This window comes from Protopterus annectens, chromosome 6.part0 (assembly GCF_019279795.1).
Source record: "Protopterus annectens isolate FY-2018-M chromosome 6.part0, PAN1.0, whole genome shotgun sequence".
Classification (NCBI taxonomy): Eukaryota; Metazoa; Chordata; order Ceratodontiformes; family Protopteridae; genus Protopterus; species Protopterus annectens.
This window is the reverse complement of record NC_056737.1, coordinates 1,988,591,316-1,988,615,617: the sequence shown is the minus strand read 5'-3', so window position 1 is coordinate 1,988,615,617 and position 24,302 is coordinate 1,988,591,316. Positions and strand designations below refer to the sequence as shown.

At 41.7% G+C, this 24,302-nt stretch overlaps 1 protein-coding gene across 20 annotated transcripts in view; it reads left to right on the top strand.

Moving 5' to 3' along the window:
• LOC122805019 (titin-like) overlaps nucleotides 1–24,302 on the top strand; it is a 759,244-nt gene that overhangs the window by 53,074 nt on the left and 681,868 nt on the right. For all 20 annotated transcript variants that reach the window (XM_044075290.1, XM_044075281.1, XM_044075295.1 and 17 more), the window contains one exon: nucleotides 17,966–18,224. In XM_044075290.1, the coding sequence (XP_043931225.1) occupies nucleotides 17,966–18,224 (259 nt within the window). The remainder of the gene's footprint in view (nucleotides 1–17,965; nucleotides 18,225–24,302) is intronic.

Below are 24,302 nucleotides of genomic sequence, written 5' to 3'. Positions count from 1 at the left end.
CATATTATAAATATATATATATATATATATGGGTCTACTTCGACCAATGAAAATTACATTTAATTGAAGCTCACTTACCCGATCCCAGTTCTTCAAAACTTCAGTTATCCAAAAGCCACTTGGCCACCACAAGAAAAAACCTACATGGAAAGTGAGGGGCTTCAGCCACAACACCCCCATTGTGGGGGGCTTCACCCCCAACACCCCCATTGTGGGGGGCTTCGCCCACCACACCCTCCGTGCTTAAATATTCCAACTCTGAGATGGCACTACATTGAACTAAGGGCAAAGTTCACCACCATGGTGGCCAAGTGGTTCCTTTCACAGGGAAAGGATTTTGCCAGTCCTTGCTTTCAGATAACGGAAGTTTTGAAGAACTGGGATCAGGTAAGTGAACTTTGAATGTTAAGTTGTCTCTCTCGCCTTCATTTTTGCTGGTTGGGTTCGGAGCCGAACCTTGGCTCCGACTCGGCCATCTACTAAAGCTCGAGAGCTATTTACTGGCTTGAGGCCTCCCCATATCCCACAATGCTTCGTGCTAGATACCCAGATCTCGTATGCTGCTTTAGCTAGGAGGTTGTGTTTTTACTGGCTCAGGTCGTATTAATCTTTTTTGCTATTTTTAGCTTAAAATCTGCCTTTGTATTTTTCTTATATATAGATAGTCTTTCCCTTTTAGTATAATTAGACTGTGTATCCCCTAGTTTGTCCGACTCAGGAAACTCGATTTTGTTAGAGAGTTTCTACCCCCCCCTTGTTTCTTCTCCTTAGTGGCTAACCTAATAGGAGTAGTGTTTAGCCTTGTAATATTTGTATATATATTTATTAGTGGATAGTTTTTGTTGTTATTAAGTGTGGTGTGATAGTTTTTATTGTTATTATTGTTAGTTTAACTAGTGCAGGTGTGTGACTGTTCCTCTGTGCCTTGTTTAAGCACTAGTTTAATATTCTCTCTTTGGTTTCCCCTTGCCAGTATGTCCAAGGATACCAAAGTTTCACGCTTCAAGAAGTGTGACTCGTGCTGTCAGAAGATGCCCCTGACGGACGGTCACACTTCTTGTGTTTATTGCTTGGGTTCTCTACACCTGCAAGACTCCTGTTCGGTCTGCCATGCCTTCAGCCCGAGAGTCCTGCAGGAGCATAGGAACAAGCTTATTTTGAGAGGCTTACTTAAGCCAGAGGGATCCCCGGTGAAGCCTCAGTCAGGGAAATCCTTAAAGCCCACCAAGCCGCCGGCTCCCAGTTCGGAGCCGTCTCCGGGCGGAGCATCTGCCTCCTCTTCGGTTCCGGCTGGAACTGACATCTCTGGACCTCAATCAGCTCCGGCTTTAGTGTCAGAGCCGTCTTTAGGCCGAAAATGTTCTAGGTCCCCTTCCCTAGAATCGGTTAGTTTGGCTCCGAGGTCACCATTGCTTCAGTCTGAACAAAGCCATAGGTCCCACTCCTCTCGGTCCTCCAGGCTATCCAATCATGACTTGGAGAGGGTGTTCAGTAGACTCCTTAAATCGCAGGCCCTGGCCAAAATGTTAACCAGCCCTTCTCAACAGACTGTGGCTGTCTCTGTGTCTTCAGCAGTTCCTCCTCCGACTCCCCCTTTGTGTTCAGAGCCGGAGCTGGTTGGGGCTCGAATCTTGGAAACGTCGGAGCCAATACCACACCTTTTGGCTCCTTCATCGGCTCCGATCTCTTCATTGGTTCCTTCCTTGGAGGGATCTGGGCGCTGGGACTCCCTCGTCGGCAACGAGGGGGTGAGTGGCATCAGACCCTTGTCCAACCCCGTTCTCCCTTTCGGGGCTTCGGGGCAGGTGAGCTCGGCTCTGACATCGGCCTCGGAGTCGTCCCTCTCGGTGCCGGGAGGGGTTCACATCTCTTCGGAGCGGGGACCTTCTGCTCTGCCTGATAGGGGTGCCTTCGAGGTCATGAGGAGCATGCTGACTCCTGGGTCGGCTCCTCGATCGGCCCCATTGGCTGCTCCCCTCATGGTGCCTGCATCAGTCTCTGCCCACCCTCCTGACCCCAAGCGTGGGGAACAGATGCTCCAGGTCACCCCATTGGGCGTATCTTCCTCTTCCGAGGTCTCCCCTGATCATTCAGAGGAGCCCCCTCAGAAGAGAAAATGTAAGAGGGAACATGTCGATTCCCCCGAGTCAGTCACGTCTGATATCGACTTGGAGGTTTCGGAAGGGTCCCGAAGATCCCCCTCTGAGGATGTCTCTTTTACAGACATCCTAGAGATCCTTAAGCAGAGGGGGAACTGGACTGCCCTTAACCCCTCCGAGGACGAGTCGGTATACCTGGATGCGTTTGGTTCTCGCCCTTCCACCTCCTGGGTGTCTCCACCCTTCGACCCGCTGATGGAAGTAGTGGCTCGAAGGCCGTGGTCAGCCCCGGACACAGTGGAATCAACTCCCTGCAGGCCCACTAAGTTCATTACAGCCCCACCCAACAAACAATTTTTGACAAAAGATGTCCCCGTTGATGCCATGGTGGTTGCAACAGCCACGAAGAAGGAGTTGGCTGACCCTTCAGTGCCTGTCCATCCACCAATTAAAGAGTCTAGGACAATGGACAGGTACGGGAAGCGGATGTTTTCCTCAGTGACTTTTTCCATGCGGTCGCTGAATTATCTGTGCCACTTCACCCGCCTTCAAAGGGATCTTCTGAACGAACTGGGTGATACCCTTCAGGATCCATCAGCTGTGGGGGCTCAAGATAAGGTTAACTCCCAGCTGGCGACCCTTAACTCAATCGTCAACTCCTCCATGAGGCTCATTTCTTATGCAGCCGATGGGGCGAGTAGGGCCTCAGGTACAGGTGTGGCTTTGAGAAGACATGCCTGGATGCGGTTATGTAACTTTGCTGACCCCTTTAAGGCGTCCTTCACCAATACCCCATTCAATGGTTCGGCTCTGTTTGGACCATAGGTGAAGGATACCCTTACCAGGTGTGAGCAGGAAGGCAAGACTCTCTCTGCTGTAGGAGTCCGTTTTTCTACTCCCTCTAGACCATACCCTAAAGGTCAAAAGAGTGGTTTTGGAAACCCAAGGGAGTCGTGCCTGACACACGTGGTGAGTTTCCCTCCAGGGGCAGGGGAGGGAACAATAATAGACGCTGCCCGAGGGGCAGAGGGGGTCCGCAAAATCAGGGTAGCAGAGAATCTTTCTCTGACAAACCTTTTCAGCACCCCTGAGGGGCTGCCCGACTGTCCACCTTCGGAGGCAGTCGGGGGAAGATTGTCACTGTACCCAGAAGCCTGGCAACTCCTCACACAAGACAAATGGGTATGGTCTATCATATCCGAGGGTTACAAAATCCCCTTTGTCCACACCCCTGTTCAAACAACCAAGTCCCTTCCAGATGTTCCACCTGGTCTAAGGGAACAAGCAGTGCCAGAAATTTCAAAACTGCTAGAAAAACGGGCCATCCAGCCAGTCCCAGCAGATCAGCAAGGATCCGGAATTTACTCCAAGTTCTTTTTGGTACCAAAAAAGACAGGGGACTGGAGACCCATTTTGGATCTCAGCAGGTTAAACAAATCTGTTCAAAGAACGAAGTTCCAGATGGTCACGCTTCAGTTCATTCTACCCTTTTTGGGTCAGGACAATTGGATGTGCTCCATAGACCTTCAGGATGCGTACTACCATATCAAAATGGACAGGTGCTCCAGAAGGTTTCTCCGCTTCCGGCTGGGAGCCAGTCACTATCAATTCAGAGCCCTCCCCTTTGGTCTCACCACAGCCCCCAGGGTGTTCACCAAATGCATGGCAGTGGTTACGGCTCACCTGAGATGGCGAGGATTCCAGGTGTTTCCATATCTAGACGACTGGCTCCTTACTGCTTCCACCAGGCATCAGCTACTGCGAGCCAGGGATTATACCATCCAAACTTGCTCCGAGCTAGGTATCTCAATAAATTTTGAAAAGTCTGCATTGTCGCCTTGTCAGTCTATAACTTTATAGGCGCAAGATTAAATACAAAAGATCTATCTGCAAAACTTCCTCTTGACAGAGTGTCAGACATTCACCGACATGTGCAGGTCTTACTACAGTGCAAAAGGATTCAGGCCAGATTTGTACTAAAAACGTTGGGTCTCATGGCAGCAACAATCATACTAGTTCCCCTGGCTCGTTTTCACATGCGGATTCTTCAGTGGATGCTTTTTACCCAATGGTCGTTTCAACAACTTCCGATGTCTCACAAGATAATAATCACTCAATCATGCAAAGACCACCTGGCATGGTGGATGGTCTCCCCTCTAGTACTCCAGGGCAGACCGTTTGTTCTTCCTCCACCTGTTGCCACGGTGACCACAGATGCCTCCTTGATTGGGTGGGGGAGGGGCATTTTCAGGGCAGGACTGTCCAGGGCACTTGGCAACCACTAGAGTACCACCTGCACATAAACGTCTTGGAGATGAGAGCGGTGCTTTTAGCATTGCAAGCTCTTCAGGACTCTCTACCCTCCGGGACTATTGCAATTCAAACAGACAATATGTCTGTAGTGTGGTACATCTACAAGCAGGGCGGAACCAAGTCCTATCCCTTATGTCGAGAAGCACTCAGACTCTGGCAGTGGGCGATCTCCTCTCAACGGTTTCTGATAGCAACGCACATCCCCGGGAAGTCCAACATCATAGCGGACAGGCTAAGTAGAGCTATTCTCATGCCTCACGACTGGTCTCTCAATCAGTCAGTAGCGGACAAAATTTTCCGCAGATGGGGTCAACCTTGCTGCGACCTTTTCACAACTCCTCTCAATAGCAAGTGCAACGATTTCTTCACTCTCTTCCCCCTTCCCGGGCACTCCCCCAGAGACGCTCTAGTTCACGATTGGCCCCAGGGCCTTCTGTATGCATTCCCACCTTTTCCTCTAATTCTCAAACTAATTCAGAAGGCGACCGCATTGGGATCCAGGATGTTCCTCATTGCCCCTTACTGGCCTCGACAAATTTGGTTCCCATTCCTGCATCGTCACCTACTGGAGTGGCCTTGGAATCTGGATCCAGTGCCAGACCTCTTGGTCCATCAGTCGGGTGGGCTGCACCAATCCCTTCAGTCTCTCAACCTCACAGCTTGGTTGCTCCACTTCCAACCTTAGCCAGGCTTCCACATATTTCTCAGCCGGTACGTGAAATCATCCTTTCTTCGCACAAATCTACCACAAGGAAGACTTATGCTAGTAAGTGGAAACGTTTCTCATTCTGGGCAGAGGCTAGGAATATAGACTCCTTTACAGCCCCTGTCCATCACGTCCTAGACTTTTTAGCAGATCTCTTTCAAGCTGGTTCCTCGTCTGCCACCATTATGGTCCAATTAGCTGCTATCACAAATTTCCACGCTGGCCTGTCAGAAACCAGCATCATGTCCCACAAACTTTGCAAGGCCTTTCTTAAAGTGACTATTTTGCTTAGGCCCCTGGTCAGAGATCCCCCGCCTCCTATGGACTTAAACTTGATATTAGCTTCCTTGATTCTCCCCCCTTTTGAACCTGCGGCTTCCTGTTCCTTAAAATTGCTCTCCTGGAAGACTCTCTTTTTAGTAGAAATCACCTCAGCTAGGAACTTCAAGCCCTCTGTATTCATCCTCCTTACCTTGTGTTTCATAAGGATAGAGTTTCACTCAGGACTAATCCTTTGTTTCTGCCCAAGATACCTTCTGAAACAAACCTGAATCAGGCTATTGATCTACCTGTCTTTTTTCCTAACTATTTGAACAAAGCTGAACAAATGTTACACCAATTGGACATTCATAGGCAATTACGTTTTTATTTGGATAGGACCAAGCAAACAAGGAAATCAGACCGACTCTTCCTGTCCTATGCTGAGGGCAAACAGGGCCTGCCAGTTTCTAAAGTAACCTTATCCAGGTGGTTGTCCTCTGTTATTACTTTGATTTATCAGCTGAGACATAAAGAATTCCCTACTAAACCTAAAGGTCATTCCACCAGAGCGTTAGCTACTTCGGTAGCTTTTCAAGCAAGACTACCAATGGAATATATTTGTGCCGCAGCCACATGGGCCACTCCTCATACTTTCATTTCACATTATAAGTTAGATATGGCCTCTAGGAGTAGAGCTGCTTTTGGTTCCACTGTGCTCAAGAGTCTGTTCCGATGAGCCACCCAGGACTAAGATGCTAGGGACACTGTCCCAACCAGCAAGAATGAAGGCAAGAGAGACAACTTAACATTAAGAAGTTATGTACCTACCATAACGTTCCATGTTAGTTGTCTTCTTCTCGCCTTCTTTCTTGCATCCCACCCTCCATCCCCCTAGCCTGGACAGACCGAGAAGAGTCCCTTTTTGAGGCCTTCCTCGTCTGGCTGAGTCTTATCTTGGTTACGTCCTCCTCTGTCTTAGTACTTTAGGAAAACCCTGTAGTATGGACAGGTGTCCTTGTATTTTCTATGGTGTTAGCTGTGCCAAATGAGATCTGGGTATGTAGCGCCAAGCATTGTGGGATATGGGGAGGCCTCGAGCCAGTAAATAGCTCTCGAGCTTTAGTAGATGGCCAAGTCGGAGCCGAGGATTGGCTCCGAACCCAACCAGCAAGAAAGAAGGTGAGAAGAAGACAACTAACATGGAACGTTATGGTAGGTACATAACTTCTTATTAAATGTAATTTCGACAGATCAAAGTAGACCCATACACACACATATATATATATATATATATATATATATATATATATATATATATATATATATATATATATATATATATATATATATATATACACACACACACACACATATGTGTCTGTGTGTGTATGCGTGTGTGTGTGTGTGTGTGTGTGTGTGTGTGTGTGTGTGTGTGTGTGTGTGTAGGTCCCCTGAATTACGTCAACACAAAGTTGACATATACAGATGGCCAATAGGTGTGATAGATCGACAATTCCCAGGTAGTGGAATATTCCCTTGTGCAATGTTGGAGTTAACATATATAATTAACAGGGAGTGTGGGGGTGCAGGTGGGTTTGCCCCCACTGCAAAACCATTGGTTTTGGATGTGGTTAAATGGTTTTGTTGATATTTCGTGTTTAGATATTTTTTGGTGTTGATGTTATGCTGTTTAGATATCTTTAAGAGTGTGTGTGTGTGTGTATGTTTATATATATATATATATATATATATATATATATATATATATATATATATATGTATATATATATATATATATGTGTGTGTGTGTGTACGTGTGTAAAATGTGATACAAAATAAATACATGTAATATTATCAAACACTGGAGACTGCCATATTTTTAAATGTGTTTTTTCACTGTTTTGAAATTAAAAGTAAGAATAATTACTGTAATAAGCCTTGTAAATTGAAAATGTCTGTCAAAAATGTTTTACAATTTGTAGTCCTTTTCTGGTCAGTAAACTCTGAGGCAAAGTCTTTGATACTTGGGTTTACTCCCTGAATGCTCCAGCATGTGTGCTTGTGCATGTGCGCGTGTGTGTGTGTGTGTGTCTGTGTGTGTGTGTTTAGTACTTCTTTTCTCTGTCAGGATGGCCAACATCTCCAGTATTTAGTCTCACAGTGGGCAGGCCCCTTCCTGTTTATTTTTCCACAGTACTTTGTGTGTCTGTGAGAGAGGTGTATATGTCTGTTTCATTTCTTAAAGATGTGTGTCTTCCACTAAGGAGAGGTGTGTATTTTCCCTTCAAACTGCCACAAATCTGCAGGCCCACACACCCCATAGTAGTTTTTTGTAGATATTATATTACATGACCCCACAAGCTAAGACCTGTCAGAATTGATTGGTCAGGCAGATACCACCTCATTTGCCCCAAAATAATCTTGACAAAGGGCAGTTCTATCAGTTGTGGCAATATTTGACAGTGTATTCCAAAAGGAAGAAGATACATCACTGTGATCACCATCGTAGGGTTATCAATTTGTTTGATAGACCTAAGGCAATTCACTTTCTTCCTAATACTGAGATGAACTTTGATACAGGGCATTCCTGTTTCTGAGCTTAGATTTCTTTATTGGTACTTTACAGTTTCCTTTTTGCTGTCTCATGCTTGGGCTCAGTTTGCAGCTGTCATTTCAAGCTGATTCAGTCTGCTTAATGTTTTTGTAATTCTTCATGTGTTTCAGTGTGCCAGTTCTGCTGCTCTATTAGTTTGTACGTCACACCCAAAGCCTCACTTAAGGTAGCTTTTATCTCATTATGTGCGGATAAAGGCACATAGACATCATGCATAGTTTTAGATATGGTGTAGCACTCTGGCAGAAGTTTTTAATTTTCTTTCTGCAAGTCATTGCATGTACAGTGATCACATCACTCTCTCTCTCTGGTCAGTTTTGTTGCATTGGACTTTACTTCTATCATTCCAGTTTCCACTTAGTGGCTTTATGTTTTGTCATATCTTTCATGCTCTTAGGCTGTTCATAACTTTCCTCATTTCATGAGCTGTGTCTCAGTCACTGGCCCAGCTACTGAGTTTTCAGCTATAGAAACATTTCCTTTTCTTATTTCAGCTTAACAGCATACCAGTCATCCATTTTCCATTACTTCATTCACTCGTTTTCCTGTAGCACATTTATAAGAATTTTATTCTTTTTGCATTTTTAGTCTACTTCTCAGATGTGCTTATAAAGTGCACTTTATTCATTGGTATTAGTCATCTGTATTTCTTTGTTATGTAGTTTCTTTGAGCTCCCCAGTGATCAGTGTCAACTGTTTACTTTTGTTTATATTTTTAGATTTCTTTTGTTGCAGAAAATACACCACTTCTTTTGTAGTTTCTGTAACACAGTTTTTCCTTTTCCATTTTGTAAACACAAATATTGTCAGTTTGGGTTTGACAATGACCTTTCTTTTTGTCTTTGAAGTTCCAACACCAACTCACTTTACAGTTTCAGACTTTCTTTGGTATTTCATTTTTCCCATTTGTACAAAAGGTTCAGAAAGGCTATTGAATAAATCAGCCATGTCCTTGTCAGTTATACTTTACCATGTCTTTTTTTTTCGGTAAGTGTCAGAAAACAACCTTGTAATCTCTCTGTCATTTTTTCAAACACAGTAAAGGGCTGTTTTTGCTTGCAGACAGTTTCCAGTTACTGTCTTTTATACTTTTAGTTAGAGTATTTCTGTAACTTCACATTGTAAGGTAATATGGCGTTAAGATTGTGTTTTATTTATTTCCTTATTGGGGCTGGCAAAGGGTTTTAAAGTGTTTTTTACTGTGTTTTACCAGCTTTTGCTGCTTGGTTTCCTCTGAAAAGAGGCACCATCTTCGCTTGACCATGACAAACTATCGATCCAATGGTTGGTCCTTCTTCCAGCCGCAAAATGAAAAAGTTAAGCAAAGAGTCTTTGCCACCACAGCAAGATAACAGATTACCTCACCCGTGGGGGTGGGGGGTGGGGGGGTGACTATACTGGTAAAAGAAAGAAGGATGCCTCTTTTCCTGAAGAGATTCAGGATTCTGAATTTGGACAGGAAGATGAAGAAATGGAAACAATTTTTCCCCTCAGATTTTGGATTAATTCAAGAGGAGAACTCAGATTCTGATTCTCCTTGGACGGGTCGCTTTCTCTGAGACTATTTCCAGAATGTGCCAGTGTTTTCAGTGGGAGAACGCTGAGGTTTCTCAGCTCCTGTGAAAGTACTATAGGATGTTACAGAAAGAATTTCCTGAACCTTCTCCCATTTCTGCTGTTTTTTTTCAGCTCAGGGGCAATGTGTGTGTCACTGCCTTTAAGCTTTTATACACTCATTCCAAACGTGACCTAGCAGCTTCTTGTGGGAAAAAATCCTGCTTTAAATAGTTTAGTTTCTTCTATGTTATCTTACAGGTTATTGTTTACAGTGTGCGTATGACTCAGTTGATATTTCTTTAGGGCTATGGCCACTGGTACTGTTTTGAGGAGGTTTGCTTGACTGCATTCTCAGAACTTTGCAGATGTAAAAAGATTACATTTAAAATTCTTCTTTGGATAGGGATTTAGTTTTTGTTTCCTTTGCTGCAGAAGTGATCAAAAAGTGTGATGAAAAGGCTAGGTTTATACAGGAAATGGATTTTTCTGCCCTCCTTTTCCAAAATTTCTAAAAGATTCTCTAAGTCAGTCTCACCAAAAATGCAAGCAAACAGATGTTTAAGAATGACAGGGTGTTTGCAAAAAGAATACAGGAACACCACAAAACTATGGACAGTCCAACAAGTCACAATGACTATGTATGTGACATTGTCGCTTCACTCACCCTAGCAGTCTCTTTTCCCTTCCAGAAATTCTGAATTTCCACTTTTCTCTTTGGCAATAGATAGTTTCAGACAAATGGGTTCTGAAGATCATTCATCAAGGTTACGGATGGCAATAGTAGAAAATCCCCCTTTCCAGTGGGTAACTCCTTACCCACCAGACCAGAGTCCTTATTATCCCCCTGTCCTTCAAAGCATGCTGTCTCAGGGAGTGATAGAACCTGTGCTTCCTTCCCAGGCTGAGAAGGGTTTGTACTCAATGGTGTTTTTAGTGCCAAAGAAAGAAAATGCATGGAAACCAATTCTAGATCTATAACCTAAACTTGTTCTTGATAGTACCCAGGCTAAAAATGCTGCCACTTCACAACCTGTTACCTTATTTCTTCCTCTTTTAACTTACTTGGTAACACTAGACTTGAAAGATGTTTATCATCATATGCCTATTCATGCAGTCTTTGGCATTTCTTAAGGTTTTGTGTGTGTGTGGATCACATTATCACTTTTCTGCCTTACCCTTTGGACTATCTGCTGCGCCAAGAGTGTTCACAAAGTGCATAGATCTATCTATAGCTGGGTCTATGTTAAAATCTCGAAGTCTGACAATATCGAATACGATATTATCGACATGAGAATACCAAAAGTGCACTACATCGAACGTTTAAACGGAAAATCTCCGTAGGGGGAGATTTCCATTTACTTCAATGTAGTACGTTCTCGGAGTTGGTATATTTAAGTATGAGGGTGAAGGGGGGCTTGCCTCCCTGCCTACACACTATTTATTTATTTATTTTTAATTTAGTTTTTTTTTTTTGTTTTAGATGGTTTAAGACTTCGATCACTAAAGTTCGATCTTTAGTGATTCAAAGTTTTAAACCTTCGAGATTATAATATAGACCCCTATAGCTCACTGCAGGCTACAGGGTGTCCACATTTTTCTATATTTATATTACTTTTTTACCTTTGCAGAGTCTTTTTCAAAGTGTCAGATATCTCTCATTTGAGTGAGAGAGCTTTTACACATGCTATGATTCCAAGTGAATATTCAAAAGTTTTTTTTTTACTCCCTCATACAGGATTTTATTCCTGGGGTGTCAGTTTAGATATCTCAGTTCAAAGGGCTTTTTTTTCACAGGAAAAAAAGTAGATCTATGTCTGGATCTGTTGTTAATGTTTTCTGCTGTGTCACTGCAAGAGAATACCTCAGGAGTTTGAGTCTCAATGTATCTGTGATTCTCACAATACCCCTGACAAGACTTCACATGAGAAAGATACAATGGCATCTGAAGACTCTTTGATCCCAACACCAACGTCCTTTGTCTTTTCAAATTCCAATGCTGGGTGTTGTCAGTAGAAAAATAACTTGAAAACAGCAAATTTCCCTAAACCCATGTCTCCCCTGCTCCCTCTCTGCTCCAAAGTAGTAATCCACCACAGAATCCTTGGACTTTGTTTGGGGAGCAATTTCCGGAGAGATAAAAGTGCAAGGTGTGAGGGACCCCAAGGACAGACACAAGCACATAAATATAAAAGAGATGCTTGTCGTGGTCAAGGTACTCAGCTCTCTGAATCATTTTTGGTCCCCTTGACCTTTTCAAGTTGTTACAGACAATCTACAGTCATGTGGTAGATCAGCAAGCACGGAGGAACCATGTCTTACCCCTTTTGGAGACTAGCCATGTTATCCCTGGATATAGCTTCACAGAATATTCTCACTCCTACATTCCATCAAAGCCAATTGCGTGGCTTACAAGCTGAGCAAGACAGTAGCAAATCTTCATGAATGGAAACTAGATTAGCTAGTATTCCAAGATTTGATCCAGTTTTTGGAAGTTCCTCAAGTAGACCTACTTGTCTCCTCTCTGAACAATCAGCTAGCAATATTCTGTTCCAGGACTGCATGCAAAAAGGCCTGGAAGACAGATGCCTTTTCCTTTCCTGCGACAGGAATGTTCCTGTATGGTTTTCTTGATTTTCCCCAACATCCAGGGTATTTCTGAAGATTCAGAATGAATCTCCCAAGATCATTGTGGTCTCTGCCATCTAGTCCAGGCAACCATGGTTCTTCCATGTTTTGGAAATGGCCAGGTGCAATTACCATTAGCTTTGTTGAAGACTAGATCCACTCACACAAGACCAAGGGTGCTTGAAACACCAAAACCCCAATCAGCTTGAGCTGGCTGCCTGGATGATATGTTTTTAATTCCCTTTAGGCAACTGTTTACTGGGTTCCTATTAAATAATCGAAGATGCATTCTTTCACATGCGTCTTGATCGAACTTGAAAACACGCAAAGGCAAAATAGCGAAACGGCATATAAGCAAATTCTTTCCCTGGGAAAGAAATCGCTTGGCCGCTTCCGTTACTTTGCCGTTTCCGTGACTGTTGTGCGATCTCGGAGTTGGTGTATTTAGATAGGGGGGGTGTGGGAGGCACAGCTCCCCACATCGGGGCGAAGCCCCCCCCCCACTTTATGTAATGCTTTACAATTTTTTTTTTTTTGTGGAACAGCAAATTTTTTTCCCTTGGAAAATAATCACTGTTCTAAGCATTCGAGATTGTAAGCTTTCGCTTACATGGGTTCGATAAATCATCATTCACTTTTTTAAGCGTTCAATGATTTAACATAGACCCTGTTTACTGATTTTGTGCAGCAGGTATTAATGGAAGCAAGATAAGCTGCTGATAGAAAATCATGCATTAACAAGTGTCTAGTGTTTCTCTGGTTTTACATTTGTGTTGAGTTACTATTATATGTCATTTCTCACTCCATCAAAGTTCATTTTTTTGGCCATTTCAGCATGTCTACCCATGAATACTCCTCTTTTTATGCATTCTAATGTCAAAGGTTTTTGAAAGGGGTTTTGCATGGGAAGCATCCAAGAAAACTGGTGGCCCTTTTTGAGAAAATTAATTTTGTGTTTGAGAACCTAACACTTGCTCCATTTGAACCAGCTAATTTGTCTTACTTGAAGTTCTTAAAATAGAAAACTGTTTTGCCGATTGCTCTAAACTCTGCAACAAGAGTAAATGAGTTGCAAGCTCCTATGGTGTGTCAACCCTATCTCACTTTTTACAGAGACAGGGTTTCTTTGAGAACTAATCCTTCTTGTATTCCTAACATGGTATCTGAGTTTATTTTAGCCTAAACTATCTTCTATCTCCCCACTTTTCTTTTCTCATCCTAAAAGTGAGGGAGAAAGTGTGTTCCATACAATCACTGAATCCCTCAGTGATGTGGGTATCCTTCAGGTGGGTCTAGATCAGCAAATGATTGAGGCCAGAACCATGGTCTAAAACTAAATGGGAAAAATGCATTATCATACCCTTTGGGAAGTCAAATAGCCATGCAAATTACAACATCAATAACACACCCATAAAAGTAAACTCAGAGTTGAGAGATCTAGGTACACAGATAGATAGTAGCCCGAACTTTGACTGACGTGTCTGAAGTGGTGAGAAAGTCCTTCTGTGTGGAACAACCTGTAAGTAAAGGTATGGCATTCAGATCCAAAGAAATTATAATCCCAATGTGCTAAGCTCTCATTAGACCAATAATCGAGTACAGTGCAGCATCTGGCATGTATTTGACTAGACACTTATAGCAGCCAGAGTGACCTCAGAGGTCTCTCACAAAGAAAATACAGGGTGTAAACAACATGTCCTATGTGGATAGACTAAAAGCCCTATCCCTTTACTCTGTCTGCTACTGACTATTAAGGGGTGACCTATGCCTGACCTACAAGACACTGACAAATGCCGCCTTTACTGAGCTGCTACACATCCACAAGTCAAGCAGCATGAGGGTCACCTGATCTGGGGATCTAAACTTAATCAGCACCTCAAACAAAACATGCTGGAGAGACAGATATGTGTGTCAGAGATTGCCCCATCCTTAGAGCAGGCTACCAATTCACATTAAGCAGTGCATGCCTTTCCCTAGCCCTCTTCAAATGCAGTTTGGATCAATGGATGGGGAATTGCAAATTCTTACCAGTGTGGTGCCTGTGTCCCTTATGGACAGGGGCAATCTGTAAGGCACAAAATCTATGTCATCCTCTTGCCCTTATTGGTCATATATTGGGTAAAATCAGGGTATATTGACTAGCCTTGTAAAGGCTTTTAAGCCATTAGCCTAGTAATCTTGTATGAATCTGTGAACCTGGAACTGACACAGATAGCTCAAGTTCTGTCTTGAGAGAACTAAATTTTTCAGATCTTGAAGATTACTTGTTAATTTCTTATGAATGTCAAAAGAAGGGACAACTTGTGTCAAAACAACTATTTCCAAATGGTTGTCTCAGGCTATTACCTTTTGTTATTCTCACCACAACAAAAATCTACCTATCTAAATTGCAACCTTTTTAATCTTGAAATCTTGCTTGTTCCAATAGGCTATTACAAACATGGCTTCAAACTTATTAATGTTCATGACTTGATAATTACGGTTGTTTCTCTTATGTTAATATTGCAACATTTTTTCTTTGATTTGTAATATATATTTGTATTTGGAATTTGTTGTTTACTTATATTTTGTATTTTTACTTGTCTTTTTTTGTATTGTGGAGCTTTTCTCCCTGGGGCTCCACTGAAAACGGGCTCTCTGAGCCTAGTGGATTTCCCCAGACACTGGAAATAAATAAATAAAATAAAATAAATAAATAAATAAGCAGGGTCAAGGGACACTCTCTACCAGGATCTTGGCCTCATCTATGGCTTTTTTGAAAAATACTGGATTCTATAAGTATTCTAGAAGCGGCAACTTGGTTCTCTGTAAATACTTTTACAACGCATTACAAGCTTGATTCCTTCTTTAGGTCTTGATCAGGCTGTAGCAGGAGCATTTTACCTGGGCTCCTAAACCCTTTGCCTTTCACCTCCCAAATGTAGTAATCTAGGGTAATCTACCCATATAGCTAAGGCTACTGCAGCAGTGATCAATATGCTGAACAAAGGGCAGTTGTGTAAGTAAACTTACCGTAACAGGAGATGTTCAAATGATAACTGCTGCATTAACCGCTCTCTCCCCACATCTCCCTTGATTTTGTGTATTTTTTATGACAGGTTATGGACATTTATTTTTGTTGTCCCTACCAGTGTCCTTTCAGAGCTCAGCCTCCCTCTTTCAGTTCAATGAAAGCTCTGCAGGGCTCAGTGCTCAAACTTGTCATTTTAGTTAGCTCACCATGAACTGACTAATGGTTTGGTTGCATGGAAGGTGCCCAGAAGGTTTGGAAATGGGCTGGCTGTTACATACCATGCAGGATATAAACCGTTTAGCTAAGGGTACTGCAGCAGTGGTCATTCAAACATCTACTATTTTGGTAAGTTTACTTACACAAGTGTATTTTCTGCTGCTCAGCATTCTGCATTCCATTTCGCTTAGAACCAGAGCCAGAATCATTATTTTCAACTTAGGTTTCTGTTTGCACATTTGCAATACTAAACTGCAGACCATGCATTTGCTCCTGCAAATCAGAGACACTCTGGTACAAAGCCCTCCCATTTCACTGCTGTACATCAGCAAAGTTTTGCTCTACTTCATGATAGCAACACAAGTACTGGTTTTCTTTGCTTTTGCTTTTCATTCTCAGTACAAAGTTTGCTGACCATTTTCTTTCTTGACCTGTACAATAGTGAAACCCTTTTTCATTTCTAGGTGTCTGTTTCCAGAATCAATACCACTTTCTTTCCTGACATAAAGCTTACTTTACTCTGCAATAAACCAACTTTTTCTTGTTAGAGAATGTAATCCTTTGGAATCAATTTGTTTTTGTTGTCTTACTCAACAATGAATGTCAGTGTTTCACGTTTAGAAGCAGCACCTTACTCCAACTTTAGCATCAGAAAATGGCAGTAGTGTTTTGGTAAAGCAAGTTTATCACCCATGAGTCTTTTAGTTCAATTGCAACAAAGCCATTTCTTTCCCAGACTACATTTTAACTGTTATGAAGACCCACTTTTAATACTGGAGCAAGCCTCTGTATGGGAACTAGCCAAATGTTCTTACAGGCATACCATTTCTTTAATGTTAGCAATCTACCACTCAGGAAGCATAGGCATGCCATTTCTTTAATATTAACAATCTACTACTCAGGAAGACTGGAAAAGTATTTAGGTTTTACTCATTACAAGGTCCCACCTGTAAGTATCTCACCAGTACTTTTTCTCTGTACCAGAGAGGCCAATGTCTCCAATAGTTAGTCTCAGGCCCCAGTCTGAGTCTCTATACACAGTACTTCTGCTATTTGCCAGAGAGGCCACACCTCTATGTCCCATCCCTCTCCCTCTGACTCCTTTTTGTAAGAAAGGAGGTGAGGTGTAGCCTTCTTCACATAGGATAGGTGTGGATCATCCTTCCAGATTGCTCCAAAACTCCAGCTCCATACACTAGTTAGCAGGAGCACTCTACTACACACACACACACACACACACACACACACACACACACACACACGCACACACATATGTGTGTACATATATATATATATATATATATATATATATACACATACACACACATGTACATCCAGACATTAAAATATGTGGATCTAAGCTCTTTGTATGTGAACTACATCACTGTAGAAAACAAAAACTGCCATCTTCAAGCTGAGAAGATAACAAATCGTTGCATTTCCACCCATTTGTCAGTTCCCATGCTATATAAATTGTATACTGTCAGATATGAAAAATCAGATATAAAAGAAAACATAATGGGGTATTAATAGGCTAGTGGGAAGTCACTAGTGAATTTTCATAACCTAATCTGCAAATAAAGCAAAAATGTCGACTGGAAGGGGGTCAGTTGTTGCTGCCTTTGAACATATTGATGCTGAAAGACATCTGGTAATACTTTAGAGACATGAAAACCATATTTAAAAAAAATATATAAAGTTAGTGGTTTTCCAGAAAACAAAACAAAAAATTGTCTGAAGGCTGCTTCAGACATTCTAGGCCATGAACCAGTATTAATCTATACATATTACAAAAGGAAGGTGTTTTTTAAATCTATCTTGTTTTCCCTACCTCTTCCCTCCCCTTTCCGAATAACTAAGCATGGAAAGCCATTTATTTTCCTGGATTTGCATGTGCATACATGAACTGTACTTCAGTTGTCCTCCTGTATGCACAGTCTTCTCCTGGGACAACTGCCACCCTTACCCTCCCTGCCAGAGATGAGACCTGTCTGACTGTTAGAACTGTATAAAATACAGGAGTATTTTTCAGAAAGGACTTTGCTGGATAATAAAAGAAGTTCTGCGAGGATCATGAAGAAGTTAAAGTCCACAAAGTGACCAGCACCTTGTGTATTCTTCTCATACATTCTTGATGCAAAGTAAGAGTCATTTTTTTAGTGTTCATGAAACAGCCATAAGAGAACTGCATGACTAATAGTATTCTGTGTAGAGTTAATGAAAGACAAATAGCGCAATAGAATGGTAGAGAGAATATAATGGTATTGGAGGGATAATTGAGAACGAACATTTTTGCAGGGAAAATATGGACTTACTGTTAAGTGAGGGTAGTGCCATTTTTAGGAGCCAGGTTCTTTTTTGTTGTTGTTTTTCCATTTTGTAACATATGGAGAGTTCAAACAAATGCAGGCATCATCTGCTAGTTAATTTTGTTTATATGTTTTATTTAATGTATTAGATAAATTAAAATGTTAAATTGGAAATATTAATCCTTCTGATGACAAAGCCTTCTAAATGCTAAAAAATGATATTTAGAATTCTCAATGTTTTATTCACTATAGGGCCTCAAAAATGTGACTGTTATTGAAGGAGAATCTGTCACTCTGGAATGTCATGTCGCAGGACATCCTGCTCCAGCTGTAATGTGGTTCAGAGAAGACTATAGGATTGAAAGTTCTATTGACTTCCAAATTACCTTTGAAGAAGGGATTGCCCGTCTTTTGATCCGTGAAGCTTTCGCAGAAGACAGTGGCCATTTTACCTGTACTGTTACTAATGAAGCTGGCACAGCAAGCACTTCATGCTATTTAGTTGTACAAGGTATATTTTCTAATACATTCTAGACACATACAATGCAAATTGACGTTTTAAATCTCTGTTATATACACACATGCACATATATTTATTTATATACAAATATATATATATATATATATATATATATATATATATATATATATATGAGCATACTTTTATTTTTTCATAATGAACTAAGCAATATGATAAGTTTCCATGTAATACAAATGCAATTCGTAAACAAATGTCTTACTTTTGTGACATTTTTTTCCTACATGCTTTGTCTTACTTGCTTGAGGGCTATCAGGCTGTCCTGCTTTAGGTCTTGAGGTCATTTGTTCATGATAGAAAGGTCTCTGCCTTCACTGAGTGAGAGCAGATGAAGCCATCATTCAGGCAGGCATGGACAAAAGCCTGTGCCCCTGTCTGCACCCTATCTTCCACTTGCTGTCAGGGCATTCTGTGGCCTTCCACTGCAAAAGTAAATCATTGAAGTAAGATTTATCAGATAACTTGATACTTGCCATTTCAGTTAAGTTCTGAGAGAGCCATATGCCGTAGGTATGTCATTCCGTCCATCATATTGAATGAGGCATTCCAACTGCTTCACCATGGTAGTAGTACCTTCAGTAAGTAAATGTTACAGTCTTTTGATCCTGTTGACTATAAAGTTTCTTGCAGTTTGCCTTCTGATTAAGTAAGTGTATGGAACTGGAGATCTTGAAATGTACAGGCCTCATATCTCCACTGGAAGGCCATTGTGAACAGACTGGCAGAGGATATATACACCTGTAAGCATGAGCTCTTGATATTTTAAGAAGATTTGTGAGATAATTGGCACATGAAAGATGTATCAAATTATTCATACCACTATAGAGGGTTGTCTTAAAGATCATCCAATATGTTAAGTGCTACCTATATTTCTTACATGGTAATCATTTGAAGTTTCAGGACTCACTAGAGCAAGTCCTGATACATGGAGACTGAATGGCCAGAAATGCAGACTTGCATACAGTATACCACCTCCAAGATGTCCATTTCCCAAAATATTCGCTTTTCTCCAAGGTATGATGATCTTGAAGTTGGCATATATAAGTTCAGGGTGGAGAGGTCTTACTCCCTGCAAAAATAGTTTTATAGTAGAAGAACAATCTTCGAGATTCACTCTTTCTGGGTTTTCACTCTATTTTTCAGTTTGTCAGCACTCAGAATTTCTAGTGCCAACATTTTAATAGGGTGCCCTGTTACATACTTCGCTGTTTTGAAAGTGACTCAGCAGACTGCTCAAAGTAACACGATCAGATTGCAAAGCAAAAACATAAAGATAAAGAAGATAGTCATCAGGCACCCTTCATAAGGGATGCCATCAACAACCTGTTCACCAGTCCACAGGACACTAAAGGCAAATGGAAGGAGTACTTCCAGCAGCTTCTGAATGAAAAAAAAAAATAGAAGCTGTACTGATCAGACACAACCTATGATGAATGAGGAAGAAGAGACTACACTAGAAGAAGTAAGGACAGATGAGGATACAGCAGATATGGTCAAGATGTTGTATGAGTTGGGGGAGAAGTGACTCCATAGGGTAGTCATAGCAGTATGGCAATAAAGGCATATCCCAAATGATTGAAGAATAAGAATTTTAGTGCCAATCTACAATAACAAAGAGAACAGTCACAACTCTGAGCAGTATAGAGGTATCAAATTGCTGTCACACTGCATGAAAGTGCTGGAGATGTTGATGGTAGAAAGTGAAATGGGAGAAGTGCAGTTCGGATTCAGATCAGGATACAACATGATGGACCTAATGTTTTCAGTGAGGCAGATAGTTGAAAAGAAGCTAGATATGAGAGAAGAGTCCAACTGAACATTCCTAGACTTGGACACAAAGTCCCAAGAAAGCTGACATAGGCAGTTCTGCAATGGTTCAAAGTCTAGTGCAAGCTATGTACAAAGACCCAATAAGAGTACTGCAAACAGTATTCAGACTCACAGGGTGGTTCCCAGTGGCCATGGGGGTGTATCAGGGATCAGATCTGAGCCCAGTGCTTTCATACAGGTGATGGACTACATCAGCAGACTGAATGGGATAGGTTAACAAAGGTACTGCATGCAGATCATGTGGCATTAACAGCAGACTCTGAGCAAGAGGTTCAGCAAATGATAAGGGAATGGAACGCAAACCGAGGGCACATAGGATCAAACTGATTATAGACAAGACAGTTATCATGGCAGCAAATGGAAATCAGAAGAAGCTAAAAACTGAAATGGAAGGGAAAATAGTGGAACAAATTAAAAACTTCATGTATCTGGAAGGGGGTGGTTGAGGAGAAAGGAAGTCTGAATAAAGAGGGTGGAGCTCGAATCAGAGGGGCTGCAGCTCGAATCAGAGGGGCTGCAGACAACTGGCACAGAGTGTTGGGGTAGTGTGTGACTGAAGAATGCCAAAGAAGCTGAAAAGTAAGGTGTATAAAACAGTGATGTGACCAGTACTAGTGCATGGTGTAGATGCCTGAGCAGTGAAGGCAGAGCAGATGAGGAAGCTAAAGGTGATAGAGATGAAATGCCTGAGATGGATGGTAGGATGCACACAGTGGGACAGGAGAAGAAGATAGGACATCAGAGTAGAGGCCAAAGTAGCTCTAATTGCAGAAAAGGAAAGTGAACAGATTACAGGTTCAGGCACATGTGCAGGAAACCAGAACATGATCTGGTGCAAAAGTTTTGGGAGATGCAGAGAGAAGGCAAGAAGAAACAATGGCATCCAACAAAGAGATGGATGGATGCATTGCAAGACAGAAATCCTGTGAAGATGGATGGATGGATTGCAAGACAGAAATCCTGTGAAAGTCAGGCATGACTGCCAAAGAAGGTAGGCGAGTGAGAGACAGATGGCAATAGTTGATGAGACACCCTGACCCCATGTAGAAAATGGTAGAAAGAGGTTAATGATGACGACTTCCTTGTTCATTGAGAGATCTTTACACTTCTAAAACCAATCTTTTTAGACTCATTTTAGATAGCTTCATTTGAATGGGGACCTTAAAAACAGCCTCATCTCATATGTATCCTGCTTCATATAATCTTCTCTGAAGTTAAATCTACTCTCTTTTTATGGTTCACGTAACCTCATGCAAAGATCCCAGCAGTAAAGTGGTTGATCATTACAGACAGTTTATATTTGGTTGAATATCATCACTGTAGTGCACTGTATTACAAAAACTGTTACATACATGTATTCTTATTTTTCTTATTTAGATGCAAATTATAAAGGCGCATTCAGATAAGAAAGAGAGACCTTTGTTCAGGCACTGTTAAAATCATAGAAGTGAAAGAACAATATTATAGCAATAACCCTTGGCTGCATGTGGATAATGCTGGATTTACCCACTGTTGGTGTGGTTTGGTCAAGAGGGTGAAGACTGACTGATCAAACAAATCCAGTTGTGGGTAAATCCAGCATTACCCACACCCAGCCATGGGCTATTGCAATTATACAATGACATTATTTAAGAAAAAAGTTACGTACTTTTCTTAAATAATGTCTTTGTATAATGGCGCTGTGGTGCTCTTCCACTTTTTTCCCTGTATCATGAGGCTTTGTTGATATACTGTGCATGCATATGGGACTTACGTTCCCATGCTTATGCAGAACATCAGTGCTTTGGAAAGGAAGCAATGGAAAAAGGAAGCTCTCCATTGCCTTTTTTTTAAATTAAAGAATAAAAAAGAAAATTTTGAAATGCTTACGAGAGAGACAGATCAGAGAAAATACAAGAAAAATCAGGTACGTTTCTTTAGTTTTGCATAACATACCTGATTTTCCTTGTATTTTCTCTGTCCCTTCTTTCTCGTATCTGTTTGAATTTCAAATTTTCTTTCTTTTTTTCAGTTAAGAAAACTGGAAAGCACCATAGCATATATTAATAGAAGAAAGCCTGGGCGACCGGACTTTTTTCTGTTGGTATATGCTCGATTTTACAATGGGCACACTGATTGGGCTGACCAATCAGCGTGCATGTTTTTGAATGTTAATGGCAAGTCATTGTATAATAGTTTACATTTGCTACCCAAAGCCAAGTCTTCCAGCATTCCATGCTAGTGTCATTGCTGATGGACCAGCAAGAGTCTCTACACAGATAGGTATTGACTCTTCACTTAAGAACTGTATCTTTTCAGCTACAACCCCACATCATGGTCATCAACTTCAAATTACACACACACACACACACACACACACACACACACACACACACACACACACACACACACACACAAAGCTCTCAGATTAGGCACTGTTCAAATCATAGAAGAGAAGGGAGAATATTGGAGTTTTTGTATATATAAAGTCACATAGGTTCATAGGTAGGTACTAGGCTATTGGCCCAAGGGCCTATATAAGCCTAGCCAAAAAGGTACCCTGGCTTTCGCCACCCAAGAAAATTATTTTCGTGTGCCCCTGTTGAGCAGAACCACAGAGGTGATCCCAGGGGTGAATTTCCTATTTCCCATCCAATCATCAAGATTTTTCTTGAAGAGTGCTAATGAGCTTTATTTGATATAGATTGGTAGTTTGTTCCAGAGTATGAGAAGTCTCTGGGACAGGAATCTATCCCTCCAGTGTGTTCTGTTTATTGTGGTGACAAGGTTTAGGTCCCTAGAGCGTGTAGCTTGGAGGGATTGGTATTTCTTTAAGTGGAGCATGTCCAACAGCTCTGGGTTTGACATAGCTTTGTATGACAGGCAGAGATCGCCTCTGAGTAGCCGATATGCGACGGAGAAAGCTGGAGTTTTTTTAGATGGTCTGCAGAGAGCATCTGTTTGAGGCCAGTATTCCTCTTTGTGAGGTATTTCTGTGGTCTTTCCAGTTGTTGTAGATGTCTTGTGAGGTACATACCAAAAGGGGCGTTGTACTCTATAATGGGTCTAATGAGTGACGAGTAGAGGGGAACAATGACCTCTTTTTTCCTGGATGGGAAATATTTTGTGATGAGGTGTGCCATGTAGAAGGATTTCCTGACTGCTGTGGTGATGTGATTATCAAAGGAGAGACTATTGTCCATCTGTGTCCCAAAGTCTCTTATCACACATTCGGTGTTAAGTAGACTACCACCTATGTGGTAGCTCATGGGTACAGAGTTTTTACCAAAGGGGATGACAGTGCACTTTTTGGCATTGAGCTTGAGGCCCTGGCTTTGACACCAGGCATCTGTCTCAGTGAGACCCTTTTGTAGGATGTCCACATCATCAGGAGTTTCGATTATGGCTCCTAGTTTGCAGTCATCTGTGAACGTCATTAGCCAAAGACCTTCTGTGTTAGCCTGTTCTTTAGAAAAGTAGATACCAAACAGGAGAGGACCCAGGACTGAACCCTGTGGTACTCCACTTGTCACTGGTCTGAAGTCGGATTTGGAGTCTGCTACTTTCACAGTGTGGGTTCTGTCAGTGAGACAGTTGGCAACCCATCTTGTGACTCAGGGATTTATACCTAGTTTAGTGAGTTTATCTATAATTCCAGAGTGGGGGATGGTGTCAAAATCCTTGGCGTGATCTAGATAGGCTGTGTGAACCACCTTACTCTCATCTACGGCTTTGGTGACTGCTTCAAAGAAGTCTGTCAGGTACAGGAGACATGATCTGCCTTTTACAAACCCGAACTGGGTGGGATCCAGAGTTTGGAGATTACCAATGTCTTTGTTTATAAGTTTCATGATGATACGTTCCATGGCCTTGCAGACTAGGCTCATTATAATAATATTTCTACCTACACATTGACTCATCTCTTAACATAATTTACCTCACTCAATGTGTTTCTTTTTCAGGCACATAATGCTGAACACATCAACATTCACTTTGATAAAACTTTGAGTTACTGGATACATTTCATCAAGAAATACAGACAGAACCACCTTCCTCTAAAGACGTATAATTTACCCTAGTTGATTATGACCTTGAATTGGGTTGTGATTAGTTGGGGGAGGAGGATTTATTTCTACATATTGTAGGTAGGGGAAGTCAAGAACCCATGTACTTTGTAACTGTTTTGGTGTCTGCAAAGTTCAGCAAAACATTTTGAATAACTAGCTTTTCAAAACTGTCATT